This window comes from Oncorhynchus mykiss, chromosome 1 (assembly GCF_057628025.1).
Source record: "Oncorhynchus mykiss isolate SJ-2025 chromosome 1, ASM5762802v1, whole genome shotgun sequence".
NCBI lineage: Eukaryota > Metazoa > Chordata > Actinopteri > Salmoniformes > Salmonidae > Oncorhynchus > Oncorhynchus mykiss.
Genome location: NC_143022.1, coordinates 683481 through 709164, shown reverse-complemented (window position 1 = coordinate 709164; position 25684 = coordinate 683481). Strand labels below are relative to the sequence as shown.

At 47.1% G+C, this 25684-nt stretch overlaps 1 protein-coding gene across 7 annotated transcripts in view; it reads right to left on the bottom strand.

Moving 5' to 3' along the window:
- Window positions 1–25684, bottom strand: part of tbc1d23 (TBC1 domain family, member 23) — a 65949-nt gene that overhangs the window by 17462 nt on the left and 22803 nt on the right. For 4 of the 7 annotated variants that reach the window (XM_036977160.2, XM_036977245.2, XM_090219373.1 and 1 more), the window contains 9 exons: window positions 23512–23635; window positions 18130–18254; window positions 17170–17216; window positions 16987–17090; window positions 10564–10707; window positions 10275–10367; window positions 1804–1974; window positions 1561–1603; window positions 1357–1442 (listed from right to left, as the gene is read on the bottom strand). In XM_036977160.2, coding sequence (XP_036833055.1) covers window positions 1357–1442; window positions 1561–1603; window positions 1804–1974; window positions 10275–10367; window positions 10564–10707; window positions 16987–17090; window positions 17170–17216; window positions 18130–18254; window positions 23512–23635 — 937 coding nt within the window. The remainder of the gene's footprint in view (window positions 1–1356; window positions 1443–1560; window positions 1604–1803; window positions 1975–10274; window positions 10368–10563; window positions 10708–16986; window positions 17091–17169; window positions 17217–18129; window positions 18255–23511; window positions 23636–25684) is intronic. The other 3 variants (XM_090220289.1, XM_036977209.2, XM_036977292.2) reach the window with 1 other exon arrangement.

Below are 25684 nucleotides of genomic sequence, written 5' to 3'. Positions count from 1 at the left end.
GACAGTGGCTACTATGACTAGCTCCAGTGTAATCCTCCCTTGAAAATGGCTACTATGACTAGCTACAGTGTAATCCTCCCTTGAAAGTGGCTACTATGACTAGCTCCAGTGTAATCCGCCCTTGACAGTGGCTACTATGATGAGCTCCAGTGTAATCCTCCCTTGACAGTAGCTACTGACTAGCGGCAGTGTAATCCTCCCTTGACAGTGGCTACTGACTAGCTACAGTGTAATCCTCCCTTGACAGTGGCTACTGACTAGCTCCAGTGTAATCCTCCCTTAACAGTGGCTACTGACTAGCTCCAGTGTAATCCGCCCTTGACAGTGGCTACTATGACTAGCTCCAGTGTAATCCTCCCTTGACAGTGGCTACTATGACTAGCTCCAGTGTAATCCTCCCTTGACAGTGGCTACTATGACTAGCTCCAGTGTAATCCTCCCTTGACAGTGGCTACTGACTAGCTCCAGTGTAATCCTCCCTTGACAGTGGCTACTATGACTAGCTCCAGTGTAATCCTCCCTTGACAGTGGCTACTATGACTAGCTACAGTGTAATCCTCCCTTGACAGTGGCTACTATGACTAGCTACAGTGTAATCCTCCCTTGACAGTGGCTACTATGACTAGCTCCAGTGTAATCCTCCCTTGACAGTGGCTACTGACTAGCTCCAGTGTAATCCTCCCTTGACAGTGGCTACTAACACTAGCTCCAGTGTAATCCTCCCTTGACAGTGGCTACTATGACTAGCTCCAGTGTAATTCTCCCTTGACAGTGGCTACTATGACTAGCTCCAGTGTAATCCTCCCCTGACAGTGGCTACTATGACTAGCTACAGTGTAATCCTCCCTTGACAGTGGCTACTATGACTAGCTCCAGTGTAATCCTCCCTTGACAGTGGCTACTGACTAGCTCCAGTGTAATCCTCCCTTGACAGTGGCTACTAACACTAGCTCCAGTGTAATCCTCCCTTGACAGTGGCTACTAACACTAGCTCCAGTGTAATCCTCCCTTGACAGTGGCTACTATGACTAGCCCCAGTGTAATCCTCCCTTGACAGTGGCTACTATGACTAGCTCCAGTGTAATCCTCCCCTGACAGTGGCTACTATGACTAGCTCCAGTGTAATCCTCCCTTGACAGTGGCTACTATGACTAGCTCCAGTGTAATCCTCCCTTGACAGTGGCTACTATGACTAGCTCCAGTGTAATCCTCCCTTGACAGTGGCTACTATGACTAGCTCCAGTGTAATCCTCCCTTGACAGTGGCTACTATGACTAGCTCCAGTGTAATCCTCCCTTGACAGTGGCTACTATGACTAGCTCCAGTCCCTTGACAGACTTGCTCCAGTGAACTCACTTCAGCTGATCCAGAGGTGCTGACTATCCAGTGGACATAGTTGTCTGGTCCCTCCACATTGATGTCTGTTAGGTGCTGCTGCAGGGCTGGACAACACAACAGGATATACACTATTTCATTTAGGTTTGCACCCATCAAGACTAAATAAGTAGGTCTATTAATTTATTTATATGAATTGTTTAAAATGTTAAGAATAACACTCACCCATAAAACCACCTTTAGCGATACTGACGTATTCTTTGTTTTTCTGTGAGAGAAAACCCCTCATCAGCACTGACAGATTGGTTGAATTGTAATAAAAAATGGTTGCACTATAACAAAAAGGGTTTAATTGTAATAAAAAACAAATTGTGATTTAAAAAATGATGAATTGTAATAACACGTATGCATCTAATGCCCAACAAGATGTAGGATGAATCACTGTCTATTTTGAAATACTACTCCTACCTGTAGGAAGTGTGCCAGCACCATGTTCATGTACATGTCCTCCTCCTCCCTCCCTGAACCCATGAAGCAGAGGTGTTCTCCACTAGCGATGGAGCCAGACTCTAGACTCTGTTTCTGGGCCTCCAGGAGGGACTTCACTGATAGGCTGAACTCTGACGGATTCTGCAGCATCTAGAGACACACAGCAACAGATGAAAGGTTAAGGGTGAGTTCCAAATGGCACCCTATTCCCGATATAGTGTGCACACTTTGACCAGAGCCCTATTCACTATATAGTGTGCACTACTTTTGACCAGAGACCATATAGTGCACTATATAGGGAAAAGGGTGCCATTTTGTTTATACCCTACGGAGACGGACGGTTTATACCCTACGGAGACGGCCCGTTTATACCCTACGGAGACGGCCCGTTTATACCCTACGGAGACGGCCCGTTTATACCCTACGGAGACGGCCCGTTTATACCCTACGGAGACGGCCCGTTTATACCCTACGGAGACGGCCGGTTTATACCCTACGGAGACGGCCGGTTTATACCCTACGGCACATATGTCAGAGTCAAGGCCCGCGGGCCACATCCGGCCCGCAAGAAGGTTTTTTACGGCCCCTGGGATGATCTTGATTTATTATTAGAACCGGCCCGCAGCAAGCCGGCAGCCCGCAGATCTTTTACACGCACCAATACTACATTTCCCACAATGCAAAGGTGACGCACCGAGCAGTAGGCTGCTTCATTTCAATATTTATTGGCACAGCAGTCGTTTCAAACAAGGTGGGAGTCGGAGTATATGTTCACGAAGGTAGCTGGAAAACCTGTGTGTCTTCTGTGTGGAGAAAGTGTGGCGGTACTGAAAGAGTATAATCTGAGACGACATTATGAAACGAAACACGCGGACAAAAACAAGAATATGGACATGGAACAAAGGCTACAAAAGGCAGAGGAATTAAAACGAGGCCTCAAATCTCGACAGGCTCTGTTCAAAAAAGCCAAATCACAAGGCCAGGCTGCTGTCAAGGCCAGTTTTATTTTGGCAGAAGAGATCGCTAAATCAGCCCGGCCATTTACGGAGGGGGATTTCATCAAAAACTGCATGATTAAAGTTTGTGACGAAGTTTGCCCAGAAAAAAGGCAACTCTTTTTAAATGTGAGTCTGAGCAGAAACACCATTGCCGAGAGAGTAGACCAGTTGTCCATCAATCTAAAAGAGCAGCTTGTGAAAAAGGGAAAAGATTTTATTGCATATTCCTTGGCTGTGGATGAGAGCACCGACATTTCTGACATTGCCCAGTTGTCAATTTTCATCCGCGGAGTGGACTCCAAACTAAGCGTGACAGAGGAGTTTTTGGCTTTACGTCCTATGCATGGCACAACTACGGGGCATGATTTGTATGAAGAGGTGTCAAGATGTGTAAATGAGATGGAGCTGCCTTGGGAAAAACTCGTGGGTTTGACAACCGACGGAGCACCTGCGATGTGTGGACACAGGAGCGGACTGGTGGCGAAGATACGGGAAAAGATGCAAGAGGAAAACGCGACAGGTGAGCTGACAGCTTATCATTGTATCATACACCAGGAAGCGTTGTGCGGTAAAGCCTTGAAAATGGAGCATGTAATGAGCATCATCACGCGCACAGTTAACTTTATCAGAGCCAAAGGTTTGAATCACCGCCAGTTCAAGGCATTTCTGACGGAGTTAGAAACGGAGCATGGTGATTTGCCTTATCACACAGAGGTGCGATGGCTAAGCCAGGGAAAGGTGCTTCAAAGATGTTTCGAGCTTCGTGAGGAGATTTGTCTGTTCTTGGACAGCAAAGGGAAAGACACAACACAACTCCGAGACGAAATGTTTCTGTGTGAAATGGCTTTTCTGTGTGACATTACGAGTCATCTGAATGCAATAAACTTGCAGCTGCAGGGTCGGGATCGTGTCATCTCTGATATGTACAGTACAGTGAAGGCATTTAAAACCAAACTGACTCTGTGGGAGACGCAGATGCGGAAAGAAAATTTGAGCCACTTTCCCAGCTGCCAGACCATGAAAGAGAAGCTCTCTACCAGTGCGTTCCCGAGCACACAGTTGGCTGATAAAATAGGTATGCTTGCCGCTGACTTTCGATGCCGATTTGCTGACTTTGAAGCACAAAAAAGCAGGTTGGAACTGCTCGGTAACCCATTTGCTGTTGACGTGGAAAGCTCACCACCAAACCTCCAAATGGAGTTGATTGACCTCCAATGCAATGATGCACTGAGGGCAAAATATGCGGCAGTGGGTGCTGCGGAGTTCGCCCGTTTCCTCCCCGGCACAATGCCCCAGCTGCGCATCCAGGCTGCTCAAACGTTGTCTATGTTTGGCAGCACATACCTGTGTGAACAACTGTTTTCTTTGATGAACCTGAACAAAACATCACACAGAAGTCGACTTACTGCTGAACACCTCCACTCAATTCTGAGGATTTCTTCAGCTCAGAGCCTTACCCCGAACATTGATGAACTTGTGGAAAAGATGGGACACCACCAAGTATCACCCTCAACCTCAAACAAGTGAACATTACTGTGCAATCACATATTTAGAGTTTTTACTCAGTTCAAGTTTAAAAGTTAAAATTTAATATTTGTTTTCACTGCATGTTACTTCTCCTTAAACAAAGTGTTGTTTTTGATTAATAGATTTTTGCACTTTATTTTTTTGTATTTCAATCCAATTATATTTTAAAAATATTTCAGTTGAGTGGATGATAGAAAATTGCTATTATTGTTTTTTCTTTGAAGTAAATTTAGCCCACTTTTGCTAAAATAGAAAATATAGTCTACTGATGGTGCCTTGAATACCGGTTTCTTTCATTTAATGTTCATGTTATGGGGATATTTATATAAAGGAAATTTGTCTTTTGTGTCTGTTGAAAATTAAAGATTACTGACAGAGCCATAAGAAAATATTGCTTTATTTATCTGATCATATTGTAATATATTTGTTAGGTTTTCAGTAGGTTCAATTAGGTTCACTAGACTATATGCGTCATTTAAAAATTTTTCAATGAACATTCGAACAGTCCGGCCCTCGTCTTGTAGCTGATTTTTTTATTTGGCCCTCCGTCCATTTGACTTTGACACCCCTGCCCTACGGAGACGGCCCGTTTATACCCTACGGAGACGGCCCGTTTATACCCTACGGAGACGGCCCGTTTATACCCTACGGAGACGGCCCGTTTATACCCTACGGAGACGGCCCGTTTATACCCTACGGAGACGGCCCGTTTATACCCTACGGAGACGGCCCGTTTATACCCTACGGAGACGGCCCGTTTATACCCTACGGAGACGCCCGTTTATACCCTACGGAGACGGACGATTTGGAGCGTAGCACCATGTTGCAATGCTGTTTTTGGTCACAAAAGGGTCGGCTCCTTGTATTGCACTCAGACATTCAATGTTTTTTATTTGACCTTTATTTAACCGGGTAGGTAGGTAGGTAGGTAGGTATATATACAGTGCCTTGCGAAAGTATTCGCAACCTTTGCGACCTTTTGCCACATTTCAGGCTTCAAACATAAAGATATAAAATTGTATTTTTTTGTGAAGAATCAACAACAAGTGGGACACAATCATGAAGTAGAACGACATTTATTGGATATTTCAAACTTTTTTAACAAATCAAAAACTGAAAAATTGGGCGTGCAAAATTATTCAGCCCCTTTACTTTCAGTGCAGCAAACTCTCTCCAGAAGTTCAGTGAGGATCTCTGAATGATCCAATGTTGACCTAAATGACTAATGATGATAAATACAATCCACCTGTGTGTAATCAAGTCTCCGTATAAATGCACCTAAACTGTGATAGTCTCAGAGGTCCGTTAAAAGCGCAGAGAGCATCATGAAGAACAAGGAACACACCAGGCAGGTCCGAGATAATGTTGTGAAGAAGTTTAAAGCCGGATTTGGATATAAAAAGATTTCCCAAGCTTTAAACATCCCAAGGAGCACTGTGCAAGCGATAATATTGAAATGGAAGGAGTATCAGACCACTGCAAATCTACCAAGACCTGGCCGTCCCTCTAAACTTTCAGCTCATACAAGGAGAAGACTGATCAGAGATGCAGCCAAGAGGCCCATGATCACTCTGGATGAACTGCAGAGATCTACAGCTGAGGTGGGAGACTCTGTCCATAGGACAACAATCAGTCGTATATTGCACAAATCTGGCCTTTATGGAAGAGTGGCAAGAAGAAAGACATTTCTTAAAGATATCCATAAAAAGTGTCGTTTAAAGTTTGCCACAAGCCACCTGGGAGACACACCAAACATGTGGAAGAAGGTGCTCTGGTCAGATGAAACCAAAATTGAACTTTTTGGCAACAATGCAAAACGTTATGTTTGGCGTAAAAGCAACACAGCTGAACACACCATCCCACTGTCAAACATGGTGGTGGCAGCATCATGGTTTGGGCCTGCTTTTCTTCAGCAGGGACAGGGAAGATGGTTAAAATTGATGGGAAGATGGATGGAGCCAAATACAGGACCATTCTGGAAGAAAACCTGAGTCTGCAAAAGACCTGAGACTGGGACGGAGATTTGTCTTCCAACAAGACAATGATCCAAAACATAAAGCAAAATCTACAATGGAATGGTTCAAAAATAAACATATCCAGGTGTTAGAATGGCCAAGTCAAAGTCCAGACCTGAATCCAATCGAGAATCTGTGGAAAGAACTGAAAACTGCGGTTCACAAATGCTCTCCATCCAACCTCACTGAGCTCGAGCTGTTTTGCAAGGAGGAATGGGAAAAAAATTCAGTCTCTCGATGTGCAAAACTGATAGACATACCCCAAGCGACTTACAGCTGTAATCGCAGCAAAAGTTGGCGCTACAAAGTATTAACTTAAGGGGGCTGAATATTTTTGCACGCCCAATTTTTCAGTTTTTGACTTGTTAAAAAAGTTTGAAATATCCAATAAATGTCGTTCCACTTCATGATTGTGTCCCACTTGTTGTTGATTCTTCACAAAAAAATACAGTTTTATATCTTTATGTTTGAAGCCTGAAATGTGGCAAAAGGTCGCAAAGTTCAAGGGGGCCGAATACTTTCGCAAGGCACTGTATATATTATACACACACACACACTGCTCAAAAAAATAAAGGGAACACTAAAATAACACATCCTAGATCTGAATGAATGAAATATTCTTATTAAATACTTTTTCTTTACATAGTTGAATGTGCTGACAACAAAATCATACAAAAATTATCAACCCACGGAGGTCTGGATTTGGAGTCACACTCAAAATTAAAGTGGAAAACCACACTACAGGCTGATCCAACTTTGATGTTAGGTCCTTAAAACAAGTCATAATGAGGCTCAGCAGTGTGTGTGGCCTCCACGTGCCTGTATGGCGGATGGTCTCCTGAGGGATCTCCTCCCAGACCTGGACTAAAGCATCCGCCAACTCCTGGACAGTCTGTGGTGCAATGTGCCGTTGGTGGATGGAGCAAGACATGATGTCCCAGATGTGCTCAATTGGATTCAGGTCTGGGGAACGGGCGGGCCAGTCCATAGCATCAATGCCTTCCTCTTGCAGGAAATGCTGACACACTCCAGCCACATGAGGTCTAGCATTGTCTTGCATTAGGAGGAACCCAGGGCCAACCGCACCAGCATATGGTCTCACAAGGGGTCTGAGGATCTCATCTCGGTACCTAATGGCAGTCAGGCTACCTCTGGCGAGCACATGGAGGGCTGTGCGGCCCCCCAAAGAAATGCCACCCCACACCATGACTGACCCACCGCCAAACCGGTCATGCTGGAGGATGTTGCAGGCAGCAGAACGTTCTCCACGGTGTCTCCAGACTCTGTCACGTGCTCAGTGTGAACCTGCTTTCATCTGTGAAGAGCACAGGGTGCCAGTGGCGAATTTGCCAATCTTGGTGTTCTCTGCCAAACGTCCTGCACGGTGTTGAGCTGTAAGCACAACCCCCACCTGTGGATGTCAGGCCCTCATAGCACCCTCATGGAGTGTTTCTAACCGTTTGAGCAGACACTTGCACATTTGTGGCCTGCTGGAGGTCATTTTGCAGGGCTCTGGCAGTGCTCCTCCTTGCACAAAGGTGGAGGTAGTGGTCCTGCTGCTGGGTTGTTGCCCTCCTACGGCCTCCTCCACGTCTCCTGATGTACTGGCCTGTCTCCTGGTAGCGCCTCCATGCTCTGGACACTACGTTGACAGACACAGCAAACCTTCTTGCCACAGCTCGCATTGATGTACCATCCTGGATGAGCTGCACTACCTGAGCCACTTGTGTGGGTTGTAGACTCCGTCTCATGCTACCACTAGAGTGAAAGCACCACCAGCATTCAAAAGTGACCAAAACATCAGCCAGGAAGCAAAGGAACTGAGAAGTGGTCTGTGGTCCCCACCTGCAGAACCACTCCTTTATTGGGGGTGTCTTGCTAATTACCTATAATTTCCACCTGTTGTCTATTCCATTTGCACAACAGCATGTGAAATGTATTGTCAATCAGAGTTGCTTCCTATAAGTGGACAGTTTGATTTCACAGAAGTGTGATTGACTTGGAGTTAAATTGTGTTGTTTAAGTGTTCCCTTTATTTTTTGAGCAGTATATATATATATATATATATATATATATATATATATATATATTCACTGTAAGGTCTACTACATCTATTGTATTCAGCATTTCACTGTAAGGTCTACCACACCTGTTGTATTAAGCATTTCACTGTGAGGTCTACCACACCTGTTGTATTAAGCATTTCACTGTGAGGTCTACGACATCTATTGTATTCAGCATTTCACTGTGAGGTCTACTACACCTGTTGTATTCAGCATTTCACTGTAAGGTCTACTACACCTGTTGTATTCAGCATTTCACTGTAAGGTCTACTACACCTGTTGTATTCAGCATTTCACTGTAAGGTCTACTACACCTGTTGTATTCAGAATTTCACTGTAAGGTCTACTACACCTGTTGTATTCAGCATTTCACTGTAAGGTCTACTACACCTGTTGTATTCAGCATTTCACTGTGAGGTTTACTACACCTGTTGTATTCAGCATTTCACTGTAAGGTCTACTACACCTGTTGTATTCAGCATTTCACTGTGAGGTCTACTACACCTGTTGTATTCAGCATTTCACTGTAAGGTCTACTACACCTGTTGTATTCAGCATTTCACTGTAAGGTCTACTACACCTGTTGTATTCAGCATTTCACTGTAAGGTCTACTACACCTGTTGTATTCAGCATGTGACAAATAAAATTTGATGTGTGAATACTTTAATAGTATACTATATCAACCTTAGTACTTTGGATTGTGGGGCAGTTCAATCCTCTCCCCATTCTCCTCCGCCGTCCCCTCTCCCCATTCTCCTCCGCCGTCCCCTCTCCCCATTCTCCTCCGCCGTCCCCTCTCCCCAATCGTCCCCTCGCCCCATTCTCCTCATCCGTCCCCTCTCCCCAATCGTCCCCTCTGCCGTCCCCTCTCCCCATTCTCCTCCGCTGTCCCCTCTCCCCATTCTCCTCCGCCGTCCCCTCTCCCCATTCTCCTCCGCCGTCCCCTCTCCCCAATCGTCCCCTCTGCCGTCCTCTCGCCCCATTCTCCTCCTCCCCCCATTCTCCTCCTCCGTCCCCTCTCCCCAATCGTCCCCTCTGCCGTTCCCTCTCCCCAACCGTCCCCTCTCCCCATTCTCCTCCACCGTCCCCCCTCCCCATTCTCCTCCATCGTCCCCCCTCCCCATTCTCCTCCATCGTCCCCCCTCCCCATTCTCCTCCATCGTCCCCCCTCCCCATTCTCCTCCATCGTCCCCCCTCCCCATTCTCCTCCATCGTCCCCCCTCCCCATTCTCCTCCACCTTCGTTCCCCCTCCCCATTCTCCTCCATCGTCCCCCCTCCCCATTCTCCTCCATCGTCCCCCCTCCCCATTCTCCTCCATCGTCCCCCCTCCCCATTCTCCTCCATCGTCCCCCCTCCCCATTCTCCTCCACCTTCGTACCCCCTCCCCATTCTCCTCCATCGTCCCCCCTCCATCGTCCCCCCTCCCCATTCTCCTCCATCGTCCCCCCTCCCCATTCTCCTCCATCGTCCCCCCTCCCCATTCTCCTCCATCGTCCCCTCTCCCCATTCTCCTCCATCGTCCCCTCTCCCCATTCTCCTCTACCGTCCCCTCTCCCCATTCCCCTCTCCCCATTCTCCTCTACCGTCCCCTCTCCCCATTCTCCTCTCCCTAGTCTCCAGTCCCCATTCTCCTCTCCCTAGTCTCCAGTCCCCATTCTCCTCTCCCTAGTCTCCAGTCCCCATTCTCCTCTCCCTAGTCTCCAGTCCCCATTCTCCTCTCCCTAGTCTCCAGTCCCCATTCTCCTCTCCCTAGTCTCCAGTCCCCATTCTCCTCTCCCTAGTCTCCAGTCCCCATTCTCCTCCCCCTAGTCTCCAGCCCCCCCCCCCCCCCCCCCAAGGTCTCACCAAGTCTGAGTCCAGGTGGAAGGCAGTAGAGAGGTGTCCAGCGTTGTACTGCTCAGCAGGTCGACAGTCCACCACAAAGAACCGAACCCCTTCCTGGGACAGGTCGATAGAGACATTTCTATTACATGTAGTAGGAATATCAAAGTAATTTGTAGTTTGGTTATTGCTACTAAAATGCTACATTAATCCTTACAGTAATTAGCCATTTGATTTTCCACTAACATTTTCAGTCCAACTAAAACTGTCACTACAGTAACATGTTCACCGAAAATGAATGCCTTGAACACACCTCAGGGGTGCTGTTACTCACAGGCTGCAGCTGGTTGGCCTGCAGTATCTCAGGGACAGACACAGGGAGACAGAGAGCCTGACTCAGATCCATGTCTTCCTCCTTCAGTGCCACCAGGCTGGACCCAAACAAGTTCTGGTTCTCCTACAGACACAGAGAGAGAGAGTCAACGTCTGGTTCTCCTATAGACAGAGAGTCAACGTCTGGTTCTCCTATAGACAGAGAGAGTCAACGTCTGGTTCTCCTATAGACAGAGAGAGTCAACGTCTAGTTCTCCTATAGACAGAGAGAGTCAACGTCTAGTTCTCCTATAGACAGAGAGAGTCAACGTCTGGTTCTCCTACACACACACAGAGAGTCAACGTCTGGTTCTCTTACACACACAGAGACATACTGCTACATACATTATGAAAGCTAGCAACTTAACATGACCCACTGAAGAGAATTAAAACAGTTCAGAGAAATGTAAAGGTATTCTCCAATGACATTTACCAAGCTTCTTCTTCCCTCACAATACTGCCACTTACTGCATAGGCCTGCAGCAACTTCACTTATATTCAACCGGGCTCCATGTTAGTTGTGTTGTACTGAGAATGTTGTTAATTGACTACAGCTCAGCGTTCAACACCATAGTGCCCTCAAAGCTCATCAATAAGCTAAAGACCCTGGGACTAAACACCTCCCTCTGCAACTAGATCCTGGACTTCCTGACGGGCCTTCCCCAGCTGGTAAGGGTAGGGAAGAACACATCCACCACACTGATCCTCAACACTGGGGCCCTCGGGTGTGTGCTCAGTCCCCTCCTGTACTCCCTGTTCACCCATGACTGCATGGCCAGGCACAACTCCAACACCATCATCAAGTTTGTTGACGACACAACAGTGGTAGGCCTGATCCCCAACAACGATGAGACAGCTTATAGGGAGGAGGTCAGAGACCTGGCCGGGTGGTGCCAGGACAACAACCTCTCCCTCAACGATGAGACGGCCTATAGGGTTGGAGGTCAGAGACCTGGCCGGGTGGTGCCAGGACAACAACCTCTCCCTCAACGATGAGACGGCTTATAGGGAAGAGGTCAGAGACCTGGCCGGGTGGTGCCAGGAGAACAACCTCCCCCTCAATGTGAGCAAGACAAAAGAGCTGATCGTGGACTACAGGAAAAGGCGGGCTGAACAGGCCCCCATTAACATCAACGGGGCTGTAGTGGAGCGGGTCGAGAGTTTCAAGTTCCTTGGTGTCCACATCACCAACAAACTAGAATGGTCCAAACACACCAAGACAGTCGTGAAGAGGGCACGACAACACCTTTTCCCCCTCAGGAAACTAAAAAGATTTGGCATGGGTCCTGAGATCCTCAAAAAGTTCTACAGCTGCAACATCGAGTGCATCACTGCCTGGTATGGCAACTGCTCGGCCTCCGGTCGCAAGGCACTACAGAGGGTAGTGCGAATGGGCCAGTACATCACTGGGGCCAAACTTCCTACCATCCAGGACCTCTATATTAGGCGGTGTCAGAGGAAGGCCCTAAAAAATGTCAAAGACTCCAGTCACCCAAGTCATAGACTTTTCACACTGACTCTGTACCGGTACCCCCTGTATATAGCCTCCACATTGACACTGTACCGGTACCCCCTGTATATAGTCTCCACATTGACTCTGTACCGGTACCCCCTGTATATAGTCTCCACATTGACTCTGTACCGTAATACCCTGTATAAAGCCTCCACATTGACTCTGTACCGTAACACCCTGTATAAAGCCTCCACATTGACTCTGTACCGTAACACCCTGTATAAAGCCTCCACATTGACTCTACCGTAACACCCTGTATATAGCCTCCATATTGACTCTGTACCGGTACCCCCTGTATTTAGCCTCCATATAGACTCTGTACCGTAACACCCTGTATATAGCCTCCATATTGACTCTGTACCGGTACCCCCTGTATTTAGCCTCCATATTGACTCTGTACCGTAACACCCTGTATATAGCCTCCACATTGACTCTGTACCGTAACACCCTGTATATAGCCTCCACATTGACTCTGTACCGGTACCCCCTGTATATAGCCTCCACATTGACTCTGTACCGGTACCCCCTGTATATAGCCTCCACATTGACTCTGTACCGTAACACCCTGTATATAGCCTCCATATTGACTCTGTACCGGTACCCCCTGTATATAGCCTCCACATTGACTCTGTACCGGTACCCCCTGTATATAGCCTCCACATTGACTCTGTACCGGTACCCCCTGTATATAGCCTCCACATTGACTCTGTACCGGTACCCCCTGTATATAGCCTCCACATTGACTCTGTACCGGTACCCCCTGTATATAGCCTCCACATTGACTCTGTACCGGTACCCCCTGTATATAGCCTCCACATTGACTCTGCACCGGTACCCCCTGTATATAGCCTCCACATTGACTCTGTACCGGTACCCCCTGTATATAGCCTCCACATTGACCCTGTACCGGTACCCCCTGTATATAGCCTCCACATTGACTCTGTACCGGTACCCCCTGTATATAACCTCCACATTGACTCTGTACCGGTACCCCCTGTATATAGCCTCCACATTGACTCTGTACCGGTACCCCCTGTATATAACCTCCACATTGACTCTGTACCGGTACCCCCTGTATATAGCCTCCACATTGACTCTGTACCGGTACCCCCTGTATATAGCCTCCACATTGACTCTGTACCGGTACCCCCTGTATATAACCTCCACATTGACACTGTACTGTAATACCCTGTATATAGCCTCCACATTGACTCTGTACCGGTACCCCCTGTATATAGCCTCCACATTGACTCTGTACCGTAACACCCTGTATATAGCCTCCACATTGACTCTGTACCGGTACCCCCTGTATATAGCCTCCACATTGACTCTGTCCCGGTACCCCCTATATATAGCCTCCACATTGACTCTGTACCGGTACCCCCTGTATATAGCCTCCACATTGACTCTGTACCGGTACCCCCTGTATATAGCCTCCACATTGACTCTGTACCGGTACCCCCTGTATATAGCCTCCACATTGACTCTGTACCGGTACCCCCTGTATATAGCCTCCACATTGACTCTGTACCGGTACCCCCTGTATATAGCCTCCACATTGACTCTGTACCGTAATACCCTGTATATAGCCTCCACATTGACTCTGTACCGTAATACCCTGTATATAGCCTCCACATTGACTCTGTACCGGTACCCCCTGTATATAGCCTCCACGTTGACTCTGTACCGGTACCCCCTGTATATAACCTCCACATTGACACTGTACCGTAATACCCTGTATATAGCCTCCATATTGACTCTGTACCGGTACCCCCTGTATATAGCCTCCACATTGACTCTGTACCGTAATACCCTGTATATAGCCTCCACATTGACTCTGTACCAGTACCCCCTGTATATAGCCTCCACATTGACTCTGTACCAGTACCCCCTGTATATAGCCTCCACATTGACTCTGTACCGGTACCCCCTGTATATAGCCTCCACATTGACTCTGTACCGGTACCCCCTGTATATAGCCTCCACATTGACTCTGTCCCGGTACCCCCTGTATATAGCCTCCACATTGACTCTGTACCGGTGCCCCCTGTATATAGCCTCCACATTGACTCTGTACCGTAATACCCTGTATATAGCCTCCACATTGACACTGTACCGTAATACCCTGTATATAGCCTCCACATTGACTCTGTACCGGTACCCCCTGTATATAGCCTCCACATTGACTCTGTACCGTAACACCCTGTATATAGCCTCCACATTGACTCTGTACCGGTACCCCCTGTATATAGCCTCCACATTGACTCTGTCCCGGTACCCCCTATATATAGCCTCCACATTGACTCTGTACCGGTACCCCCTGTATATAGCCTCCACATTGACTCTGTACCGGTACCCCCTGTATATAGCCTCCACATTGACTCTGTACCGGTACCCCCTGTATATAGCCTCCACATTGACTCTGTACCGGTACCCCCTGTATATAGCCTCCACATTGACTCTGTACCGGTACCCCCTGTATATAGCCTCCACATTGACTCTGTACCGTAATACCCTGTATATAGCCTCCACATTGACTCTGTACCGGTACCCCCTGTATATAGCCTCCACATTGACTCTGTACCGGTACCCCCTGTATATAACCTCCACATTGACACTGTACCGTAATACCCTGTATATAGCCTCCATATTGACTCTGTACCGGTACCCCCTGTATATAGCCTCCACATTGACTCTGTACCGTAATACCCTGTATATAGCCTCCACATTGACTCTGTACCAGTACCCCCTGTATATAGCCTCCACATTGACTCTGTACCAGTACCCCCTGTATATAGCCTCCACATTGACTCTGTACCGGTACCCCCTGTATATAGCCTCCACATTGACTCTGTACCGGTACCCCCTGTATATAGCCTCCACATTGACTCTGTACCGTAATACCCTGTATATAGCCTCCACATTGACTCTGTACCGTAATACCCTGTATATAGCCTCCACATTGACTCTGTACCGGTACCCCCTGTATATAGCCTCCACATTGACTCTGTCCCGGTACCCCCTGTATATAGCCTCCACATTGACTCTGTACCGGTGCCCCCTGTATATAGCCTCCACATTGACTCTGTACCGTAATACCCTGTATATAGCCTCCACATTGACTCTGTACCGGTACCCCCTGTATATAGCCTCCACATTGACTCTGTACCGGTACCCCCTGTATATAGCCTCCACATTGACTCTGTACCGGTACCCCCTGTATATAGCCTCCACATTGACTCTGTACCGGTACCCCCTGTATATAGCCTCCACATTGACTCTGTACCGGTACCCCCTGTATATAGCCTCCACATTGACTCTGTACCGTAATACCCTGTATATAGCCTCCACATTGACTCTGTACCGTAATACCCTGTATATAGCCTCCACATTGACTCTGTACCGGTACCCCCTGTATATAGCCTCCACATTGACTCTGTACCGGTACCCCCTGTATATAACCTCCACATTGACACTGTACCGTAATACCCTGTATATAGCCTCCATATTGACTCTGTACCGGTACCCCCTGTATATAGCCTCCACATTGACTCTGTACCGTAATACCCTGTATATAGCCTCCACATTGACTCTGTACCAGTACCCCCTGTATATAGCCTCCACATTGACTCTGTACCAGTACCCCCTGTATATAGCCTCCACATTGACTCTGTACCGGTACCCCCTGTATATAGCCTCCACATTGACTCTGTACCGGTACCCCCTGTATATAGCCTCCACATTGACTCTGTACCGTAATACCCTGTATATAGCCTCCACATTGACTCTGTACCGTAATACCCTGTATATAGCCTCCACATTGACTCTGTACCGGTACCCCCTGTATATAGCCTCCACATTGACTCTGTCCCGGTACCCCCTGTATATAGCCTCCACATTGACTCTGTACCGGTGCCCCCTGTATATAGCCTCCACATTGACTCTGTACCGTAATACCCTGTATATAGCCTCCACATTGACTCTGTACCGGTACCCCCTGTATATAGCCTCCACATTGACTCTGTACCGTAATACCCTGTATATAGCCTCCACATTGACTCTGTCCCGGTACCCCCTGTATATAGCCTCCACATTGACTCTGTACCGTAATACCCTGTATATAGCCTCCACATTGACTCTGTACCGTAATACCCTGTATATAGCCTCCACATTGACTCTGTACCGTAACACCCTGTATATAGCCTCCACATTGACTCTGTACCGGTACCCCCTGTATATAGCCTCCACATTGACTCTGTACCGTAATACCCTGTATATAGCCTCCACATTGACTCTGTCCCGGTACCCCCTGTATCCTCGTTATTTTGTGTTACTTTGTCTTTTTTTTGTTGACTTTATTTAGGTAAGTATTTTCTTAACTCTATATTCTGAAAACTTGTTTGTTAAGAGCTTGAAAGTAAGCATTTTACAGTAAGGTATTCGCCCCGTGCCAGCTGTATTGAGCAGGGCCCCGTGCCAGCTGTATTGAGCAGGGCCCCGTGCCAGCTGTATTGAGCAGGGCCCCATGCCAGCTGTATTGAGCAGGGCCTCATGCCAGCTGTATTGAGCAGGGCCTCATGACAGCTGTATTGAGCAGGGCCTCATGCCAGCTGTATTGAGCAGGGCCCCATGCCAGCTGTATTGAGCAGGGCCCCATGCCAGCTGTATTGAGCAGGGCCCCATGCCAGCTGTATTGAGCAGGGCCCCATGCCAGCTGTATTGAGCAGGGCCTCATGCCAGCTGTATTGAGCAGGGCCTCATGACAGCTGTATTGAGCAGGGCCTCATGCCAGCTGTATTGAGCAGGGCCTCATGCCAGCTGTATAAGGAGGGACCCATAACAGTACTTTACCTTTCTGAGAGACAGAGGGGTCTTGCTCCAGTAATACTGGGCCAGAGAGAACAGGTCTTCTATATCATCAGCCTCTAACAGGGCAGGAGAGTCCTCCAACATCTCTGTAACAAACACACAAGTTAGAACCCTGCATTCAACACACAGCAGCCTAGAAGCTGAATCCAGAAGCAGATAACTTACTAATGATATCTTCTTTACTGTCCCCTTCTTGTTGCAGGATGTTATCTCTAGGGGGGAACAAACAGGATGTTATCTCTAGGGGGGAACAAACAGGATGTTATCTCTAGGGGGGAACAAACAGGATGTTATCTCTAGGGGGGAACAAACAGGATGTTATCTCTAGGGGGGAACAAACAGGATGTTATCTCTAGGGGGGGAACAAACAGGATGTTATCTCTAGGGGGGGAACAAACAGGATGTTATCTCTAGGGGGGAACAAACAGGATGTTATCTCTAGGGGGGAACAAACAGGATGTTATCTCTAGGGGGGGGAACAAACAGGATGTTATCTCTAGGGGGGGGGACAAACAGGATGTTATCTCTAGGGGGGAACAAACAGGATGTTATCTCTAGGGGGGAACAAACAGGATGTTATCTCTAGGGGGGAACAAACAGGATGTTATCTCTAGGGGGGAACAAACAGGATGTTATCTCTAGGGGGGAACAAACAGGATGTTATCTCTAGGGGGGGAACAAACAGGATGTTATCTCTAGGGGGGGGAACAAACAGGATGTTATCTCTAGGGGGGGGACAAACAGGATGTTATCTCTAGGGGGGGAACAAACAGGATGTTATCTCTAGGGGGGGGGGACAAACAGGATGTTATCTCTAGGGGGGGGAACAAACAGGATGTTATCTCTAGGGGGGGGAACAAACAGGATGTTATCTCTAGGGGGGAACAAACAGGATGTTATCTCTAGGGGGGGAACAAACAGGATGTTATCTCTAGGGGGGGAACAAACAGGATGTTATCTCTAGGGGGGGGAACAAACAGGTTGTTATCTCTAAGGGGGAACCAAAAGTAATAATGTAATATCAGAGCACTGAAGACCTGGTATTGATACGTTTGTGATAGTATTTTGCGGTAGCTATGTGTTGTAATCTGGTTTGTATTATGAATATGTTGTAATAGTGGGTACTTGGCATTGACGAGGATGATGAGCAGGAGGAAGAAGATGAGGAAGGGGTCAGCCTGTTGGAGGTAAAAGTCCCACATGGCCTGAGTCACCTCTGGTAGGCAGTGACTGGAGAACAGACTGCCTAGCTGTAGGATACACAACATACCAGTCACAATCCACCATCCCACTGCAAGGGAACATTTCAAACCTAATAGGCAGTACTGACATACCCAGGGTATAGTGTAGGAGTCTGGGGTTAGATAGACATACCCAGTCTGGGGTTAGATAGACATACCCAGTCTGGGGTTAGATAGACATACCCAGTCTGGGGTTAGATAGACATACCCCGTCTGGGGTTAGATAGACATACCCAGGGTATAGTGTAGGAGTCTGGGGTTAGATAGACATACCCAGTCTGGGATTAGATATACATACCCAGTCTGGGGTTAGATAGACATACCCAGTGTATAGTGTAGGAGTCTGGGGTTAGATAGACATACCCAGTCTGGGGTTCGATAGACATACATACCCAGTCTGGGATTAGATAGACATACCCAGTCTGGGATTAGATAGACATACCCAGTCTGGGGTTAGATAGACATACCCAGTGTATAGTGTAGGAGTCTGGGGTTAGATAGACATACCCAGTCTGGGATTAGATAGACATACCCAGTCTGGGATTAGATAGACATACCCAGTCTGGGATTAGATAGACATACCCAGTCTGGGATTAGATAGACATACCCAGTCTGGGATTAGATAGACATACCCAGTCTGGGGTTAGATAGACATACCCAGTGTATAGTGTAGGAGTCTGGGGTTAGATAGACATACCCCGTCTGGGGTTAGATAGACATACCCAGTCTGGGGTTAGATAGACATACCCAGTCTGGGGTTAGATAGACATACCCAGTCTGGGGTTAGATAGACATATCCAGTCTGGGGTTAGATAGACATACCCAGTCTGGGGTTAGATAGACATACCCAGTCTGGGGTTAGATAGACATACCCAGTCTGGGGTTAGATAGACATACCCAGTCTGGGATTAGATAGACATACCCAGTGTATAGTGTAGGAGTCTGGGGTTAGATAGACATACCCAGTCTGGGATTAGATAGACATACCCAGGGTATAGTGTAGGAGTCTGGGGTTAGATAGACATACCCAGTCTGGGATTAGATAGACATACCCAGTCTGGGATTAGATAGACATACCCAGTCTGGGATTAGATAGACATACCCAGTGTATAGTGTAGGAGTCTGGGGTTAGATAGACATACCCAGTCTGGGGTTAGATAGACATACCCAGTGTATAGTGTAGGAGTCTGGGGTTAGATAGACATACCCAGTCTGGGATTAGATAGACATACCCAGGGTATAGTGTAGGAGTCTGGGGTTAGATAGACATACCCAGTCTGGGATTAGATAGACATACCCAGTCTGGGATTAGATAGACATACCCAGTCTGGGATTAGATAGACATACCCAGTCTGGGATTAGATAGACATACCCAGTGTATAGTGTAGGAGTCTGGGGTTAGATAGACATACCCAGTCTGGGGTTAGATAGACATACCCAGTCTGGGGTTAGATAGACATACCCAGTCTGGGATTAGATAGACATACCCAGTCTGGGATTAGATAGACATACCCAGTCTGGGATTAGATAGACATACCCAGTCTGGGATTAGATAGACATACCCAGTCTGGGGTTAGATAGACATACCCAGTCTGGGGTTAGATAGACATACCCAGTCTGGGATTAGATAGACATACCCAGTGTATAGTGTAGGAGTCTGGGGTTAGATAGACATACCCAGTCTGGGGTTAGATAGACATACCCAGTCTGGGATTAGATATACATACCCAGTCTGGGATTAGATATACATACCCAGTCTGGGATTATATAGACATACCCAGTCTGGGATTAGATAGACATACCCAGTCTGGGATTAGATAGACATACCCAGTCTGGGGTTAGATAGACATACCCAGTCTGGGGTTAGATAGACATACCCAGTCTGGGGTTAGATAGACATACCCAGTCTGGGATTAGATAGACATACCCAGTCTGGGATTAGATAGACATACCCAGTCTGGGGTTAGATAGACATACCCAGTCTGGGATTAGATAGACATACCCAGTCTGGGGTTAGATAGACATACCCAGTCTGGGGTTAGATAGACATACCCAGTCTGGGATTAGATAGACATACCCAGTCTGGGATTAGATAGACATACCCAGTGTATAGTGTAGGAGTCTGGCGTTAGATAGACATACCCAGTCTGGGATTAGATAGACATACCCAGGGTATAGTGTAGGAGTCTGGGGTTAGATAGACATACCCAGTCTGGGATTAGATAGACATACCCAGTCTGGGATTAGATAGACATACCCAGTCTGGGATTAGATAGATATACCCAGTCTGGGATTAGATAGACATACCCAGTCTGGGGTTAGATAGACATACCCAGTCTGGGATTAGATAGACATACCCAGTCTGGGATTAGATAGACATACCCAGTCTGGGATTAGATAGACATACCCAGTCTGGGATTAGATAGACATACCCAGTCTGGGGTTAGATAGACATACCCAGTCTGGGGTTAGATAGACATACCCAGTCTGGGGTTAGATAGACATATCCAGTCTGGGATTAGATAGACATACCCAGTCTGGGATTAGATAGACATACCCAGTCTGGGATTAGATAGACATACCCAGTCTGGGGTTAGATAGACATACCCAGTGTATAGTGTAGGAGTCTGGGGTTAGATAGACATACCCCGTCTGGGGTTAGATAGACATACCCAGTCTGGGGTTAGATAGACATACCCAGTCTGGGGTTAGATAGACATACCCAGTCTGGGGTTAGATAGACATACCCAGTCTGGGGTTAGATAGACATACCCAGTCTGGGGTTAGATAGACATACCCAGTCTGGGGTTAGATAGACATACCCAGTCTGGGATTAGATAGACATACCCAGTCTGGGATTAGATAGACATACCCAGTGTATAGTGTAGGAGTCTGGGGTTAGATAGACATACCCCGTCTGGGGTTAGATAGACATACATACCCAGTCTGGGGTTAGATAGACATACCCAGTCTGGGATTAGATAGACATACCCAGGGTATAGTGTAGGAGTCTGGGGTTAGATAGACATACCCAGTCTGGGGTTAGATAGACATACCCAGTGTATAGTGTAGGAGTCTGGGGTTAGATAGACATACCCCGTCTGGGGTTAGATAGACATACCCAGTCTGGGGTTAGATAGACATACCCAGTCTGGGGTTAGATAGACATACCCAGTCTGGGGTTAGATAGACATACCCAGTCTGGGGTTAGATAGACATACCCAGTCTGGGGTTAGATAGACATACCCAGTCTGGGGTTAGATAGACATACCCAGTCTGGGGTTAGATAGACATACCCAGTCTGGGATTAGATAGACATACCCAGTCTGGGATTAGATAGACATACCCAGTGTATAGTGTAGGAGTCTGGGGTTAGATAGACATAACCCGTCTGGGGTTAGATAGACATACCCAGTCTGGGGTTAGATAGACATACCCAGTCTGGGGTTAGATAGACATACCCAGTCTGGGATTAGATAGACATACCCAGTCTGGGATTAGATAGACATACCCAGTGTATAGTGTAGGAGTCTGGGGTTAGATAGACATACCCCGTCTGGGGTTAGATAGACATACCCCGTCTGGGGTTAGATAGACATACATACCCAGTCTGGGGTTAGATAGACATACATACCCAGTCTGGGGTTAGATAGACATACCCAGTCTGGGATTAGATAGACATACTCAGGGTATAGTGTAGGAGTCTGGGGTTAGATAGACATACCCAGTCTGGGATTAGATAGACATACCCAGTCTGGGATTAGATAGACATACCCAGTCTGGGGTTAGATAGACATACCCCGTCTGGGGTTAGATAGACATACATACCCAGTCTGGGGTTAGATAGACATACATACCCAGTCTGGTCTGGGGTTAGATAGACATACCCAGTCTGGGGTTAGATAGACATACCCAGGGTATAGTGTAGGAGTCTGGGGTTAGATAGACATACCCAGTCTGGGGTTAGATAGACATACCCAGTGTATAGTGTAGGAGTCTGGGGTTAGATAGACATACATACCCAGTCTGGGGTTAGATAGACATACCCAGTCTGGGATTAGATAGACATACCCAGGGTATAGTGTAGGAGTCTGGGGTTAGATAGACATACCCAGTCTGGGGTTAGATAGACATACCCAGTGTATAGTGTAGGAGTCTGGGGTTAGATAGACATACCCAGTCTGGGATTAGATAGACATACCCAGTCTGGGATTAGATAGACATACCCAGTCTGGGATTAGATAGACATACCCAGTCTGGGATTAGATAGACATACCCAGTCTGGGATTAGATAGACATACCCATGGTATAGTGTAGGAGTCTGGGGTTAGATAGACATACCCAGTCTGGGGTTAGATAGACATACCCAGTGTATAGTGTAGGAGTCTGGGGTTAGATAGACATACCCAGTCTGGGATTAGATAGACATACCCAGTCTGGGATTAGATAGACATACCCAGTCTGGGATTAGATAGACATACCCAATCTGGGATTAGATAGACATACCCAGTCTGGGATTAGATAGACATACCCAGTCTGGGGTTAGATAGACATACCCAGTCTGGGGTTAGATAGACATACCCAGTCTGGGGTTAGATAGACATACCCGTCTGGGGTTAGATAGACATACCCAGTCTGGGGTTAGATAGACATACCCAGTCTGGGATTAGATAGACATACCCAGTCTGGGATTAGATAGACATACCCAGTCTGGGATTAGATAGACATACCCAGTGTATAGTGTAGGAGTCTGGGGTTAGATAAACATACCCAGTCTGGGGTTAGATAGACATACCCAGTCTGGGATTAGACATACCCAGTCTGGGATTAGATAGACATACCCAGTCTGGGATTTGATAGACATACCCAGTCTGGGATTTGATAGACATACCCAGTCTGGGATTAGATAGACATACCCAGTCTGGGATTTGATAGACATACCCAGTCTGGGATTTGATAGACATACCCAGTCTGGGATTAGATAGACATACCCAGTCTGGGATTAGATAGACATACCCAGTCTGGGATTAGATAGACATACCCAGTCTGGGATTAGATAGACATACCCAGTCTGGGATTAGATAGACATACCCAGTCTGGGATTAGATAGACATACCCAGTCTGGGATTAGATAGACATACCCAGTCTGGGATTAGATAGACATACCCAGTCTAGGATTAGATAGACATACCCAGTCTGGGATTAGATAGACATACCCAGTCTGGGATTAGATAGACATACCCAGTCTGGGATTAGATAGACATACCCAGTGTATAGTGTAGGAGTCTGGGGTGATCTTCTTGGTGTCGAGGAAGGAGCAGAGTTCTGGTTCATGATACTGAAGCAGCAGTCTGTACAGGTGGAACGGACGGCCCTTCACTACACAGTCCCTGGACAGGAAGATGTACCGTTACACCTAGTGTTATTAAACATTCATCATGTTTAGCATAATATAATGTACAGTATGCATTAAGGTGTCTGTAAGAGATTAAACATGGTATAAATTAATGTAGACATTAATACATGCATTTCTATAGCTTCCTGCAAACGTACAATGGTGGGGGAGAGCCAAGATGGAGGTGTTGGCTTAAACACAATGGTGGGGGAGTACCAAGATGGAGGTGTTGGCTTAAACACAATGGTGGGGGAGTACCAAGATGGAGGTGTTGGCTTAAACACAATGGTGGGGGAGTACCAAGATGGAGGTGTTGGCTTAAACGCAATGGTGGGGGAGTACCAAGATGGAGGTGTTGGCTTAAACGCAATGGTGGGGGAGTACCAAGATGGAGGTGTTGGCTTAAACGCAATAGTGGGGGAGTACCAAGATGGAGGTGTTGGGTTAAACGCAATGGTGGGGGAGAGCCAAGATGGAGGTGTTGGCTTAAACACAATGGTGGGGGAGAGCTAAGATGGAGGTGTTGGCTTAAACACAATGGTGGGGGAGTACCAAGATGGAGGTGTTGGCTTAAACACAATGGTGGGGGAGTACCAAGATGGAGGTGTTGGCTTAAACGCAATGGTGGGGGAGTACCAAGATGGAGGTGTTGGCTTAAACGCAATGGTGGGGGAGTACCAAGATGGAGGTGTTGGCTTAAACGCAATAGTGGGGGAGTACCAAGATGGAGGTGTTGGGTTAAACGCAATGGTGGGGGAGAGCCAAGATGGAGGTGTTGGCTTAAACACAATGGTGGGGGAGAGCTAAGATGGAGGTGTTGGCTTAAACACAATGGTGGGGGAGTACCAAGATGGAGGTGTTGGGTTAAACGCAATGGCGGGGGAGAGCCAAGATGGAGGTGTTGGCTTCAATACAGTCATCAAGATCAGAGTTTCCCAACTAACTCCTCACCCCCAAGAAGTTTCACTTTTGCTTAACCCTAAACTGGTACACTTGATTTAATTAGTCAACGGCTTGATGATTAATTGACTAATTCTCAGTCCCTGAGAAACATCCCCACAGCATGATGCTGCCACCACCATTTTTTAAAAACCTTTATTTAACTAGGCAAGTCAGTTAAGAACAAATTCTTATTTCAATGATGGCCTAGGAACAGTGGGTTAACTGCCTTGTTCAGGGGCAGAACGACAGATTTGTACCTTGTCAGCTCGGGGATTCGAACTTGAAACCTTTTGGTTACTAGCCCAACGCTCTAGGCTACCCTGCCGCTACCATGCTTCACTGTAGGGATGGTGCCAGGTTTCCTCCAGACGTGACGCTTGGCATTCAGTTCAACCAGAGAATCTTGTTCCTAATGGTCAGACTTTTGGGGACTTTTTGGCAAACTACAAGCAGGCTGTCATGTGCCTTTTACTGAGTAGTGGCTTCCGTCTGGCCACTCTACCATAAAGGCCTGATTGGTGGAGTACTGAAGAGATGGTTATCCTTCTGGAAGTTTCTCCTATCTCCACAGAGGAACTCTGGAGCTCTATCAGGGTGATCATCAGGTTCTTGGTCACCTCCCTGACCAAGGCCCTTCTCCCCCGATTGCTCAGTGTGGCCGAGCAGCCAGCTCTAGGAAGAGTCTTGGTGGTTCCAAACTTCTTCCATTTAAGAATGATGGAGGCCACTGTGTTCTTGGGGGCCTTCAATGCTGTAGAAATTTTTTGGTACCCTTCCCCAGATCTGTGCCTCGACACAATCCTGTCTTGGAGCTCTAAGGCAGTTCCTTTGACCTCGTGGCCTTATATAGACAGGTGTGTGCCTTTTCCAATCAATTGAATTTACCACAGGTGGACTCCAATCAAGTTGTAGAAACATCTCAAGGATGATCAATGGAAACAGGATGCACCTGAGCTCAATTTCGAGTCTCATAGCAAAGGGTCTGAATACTTATATAAATAAGTTATTTCTGTTTTTTATTTTCAATAAATTTGCAAACATTTCTAAAAACCTGTTTTCGCTTTGTCATTATTGGGTATTGTGGGTTGATTGCTGAAGATTG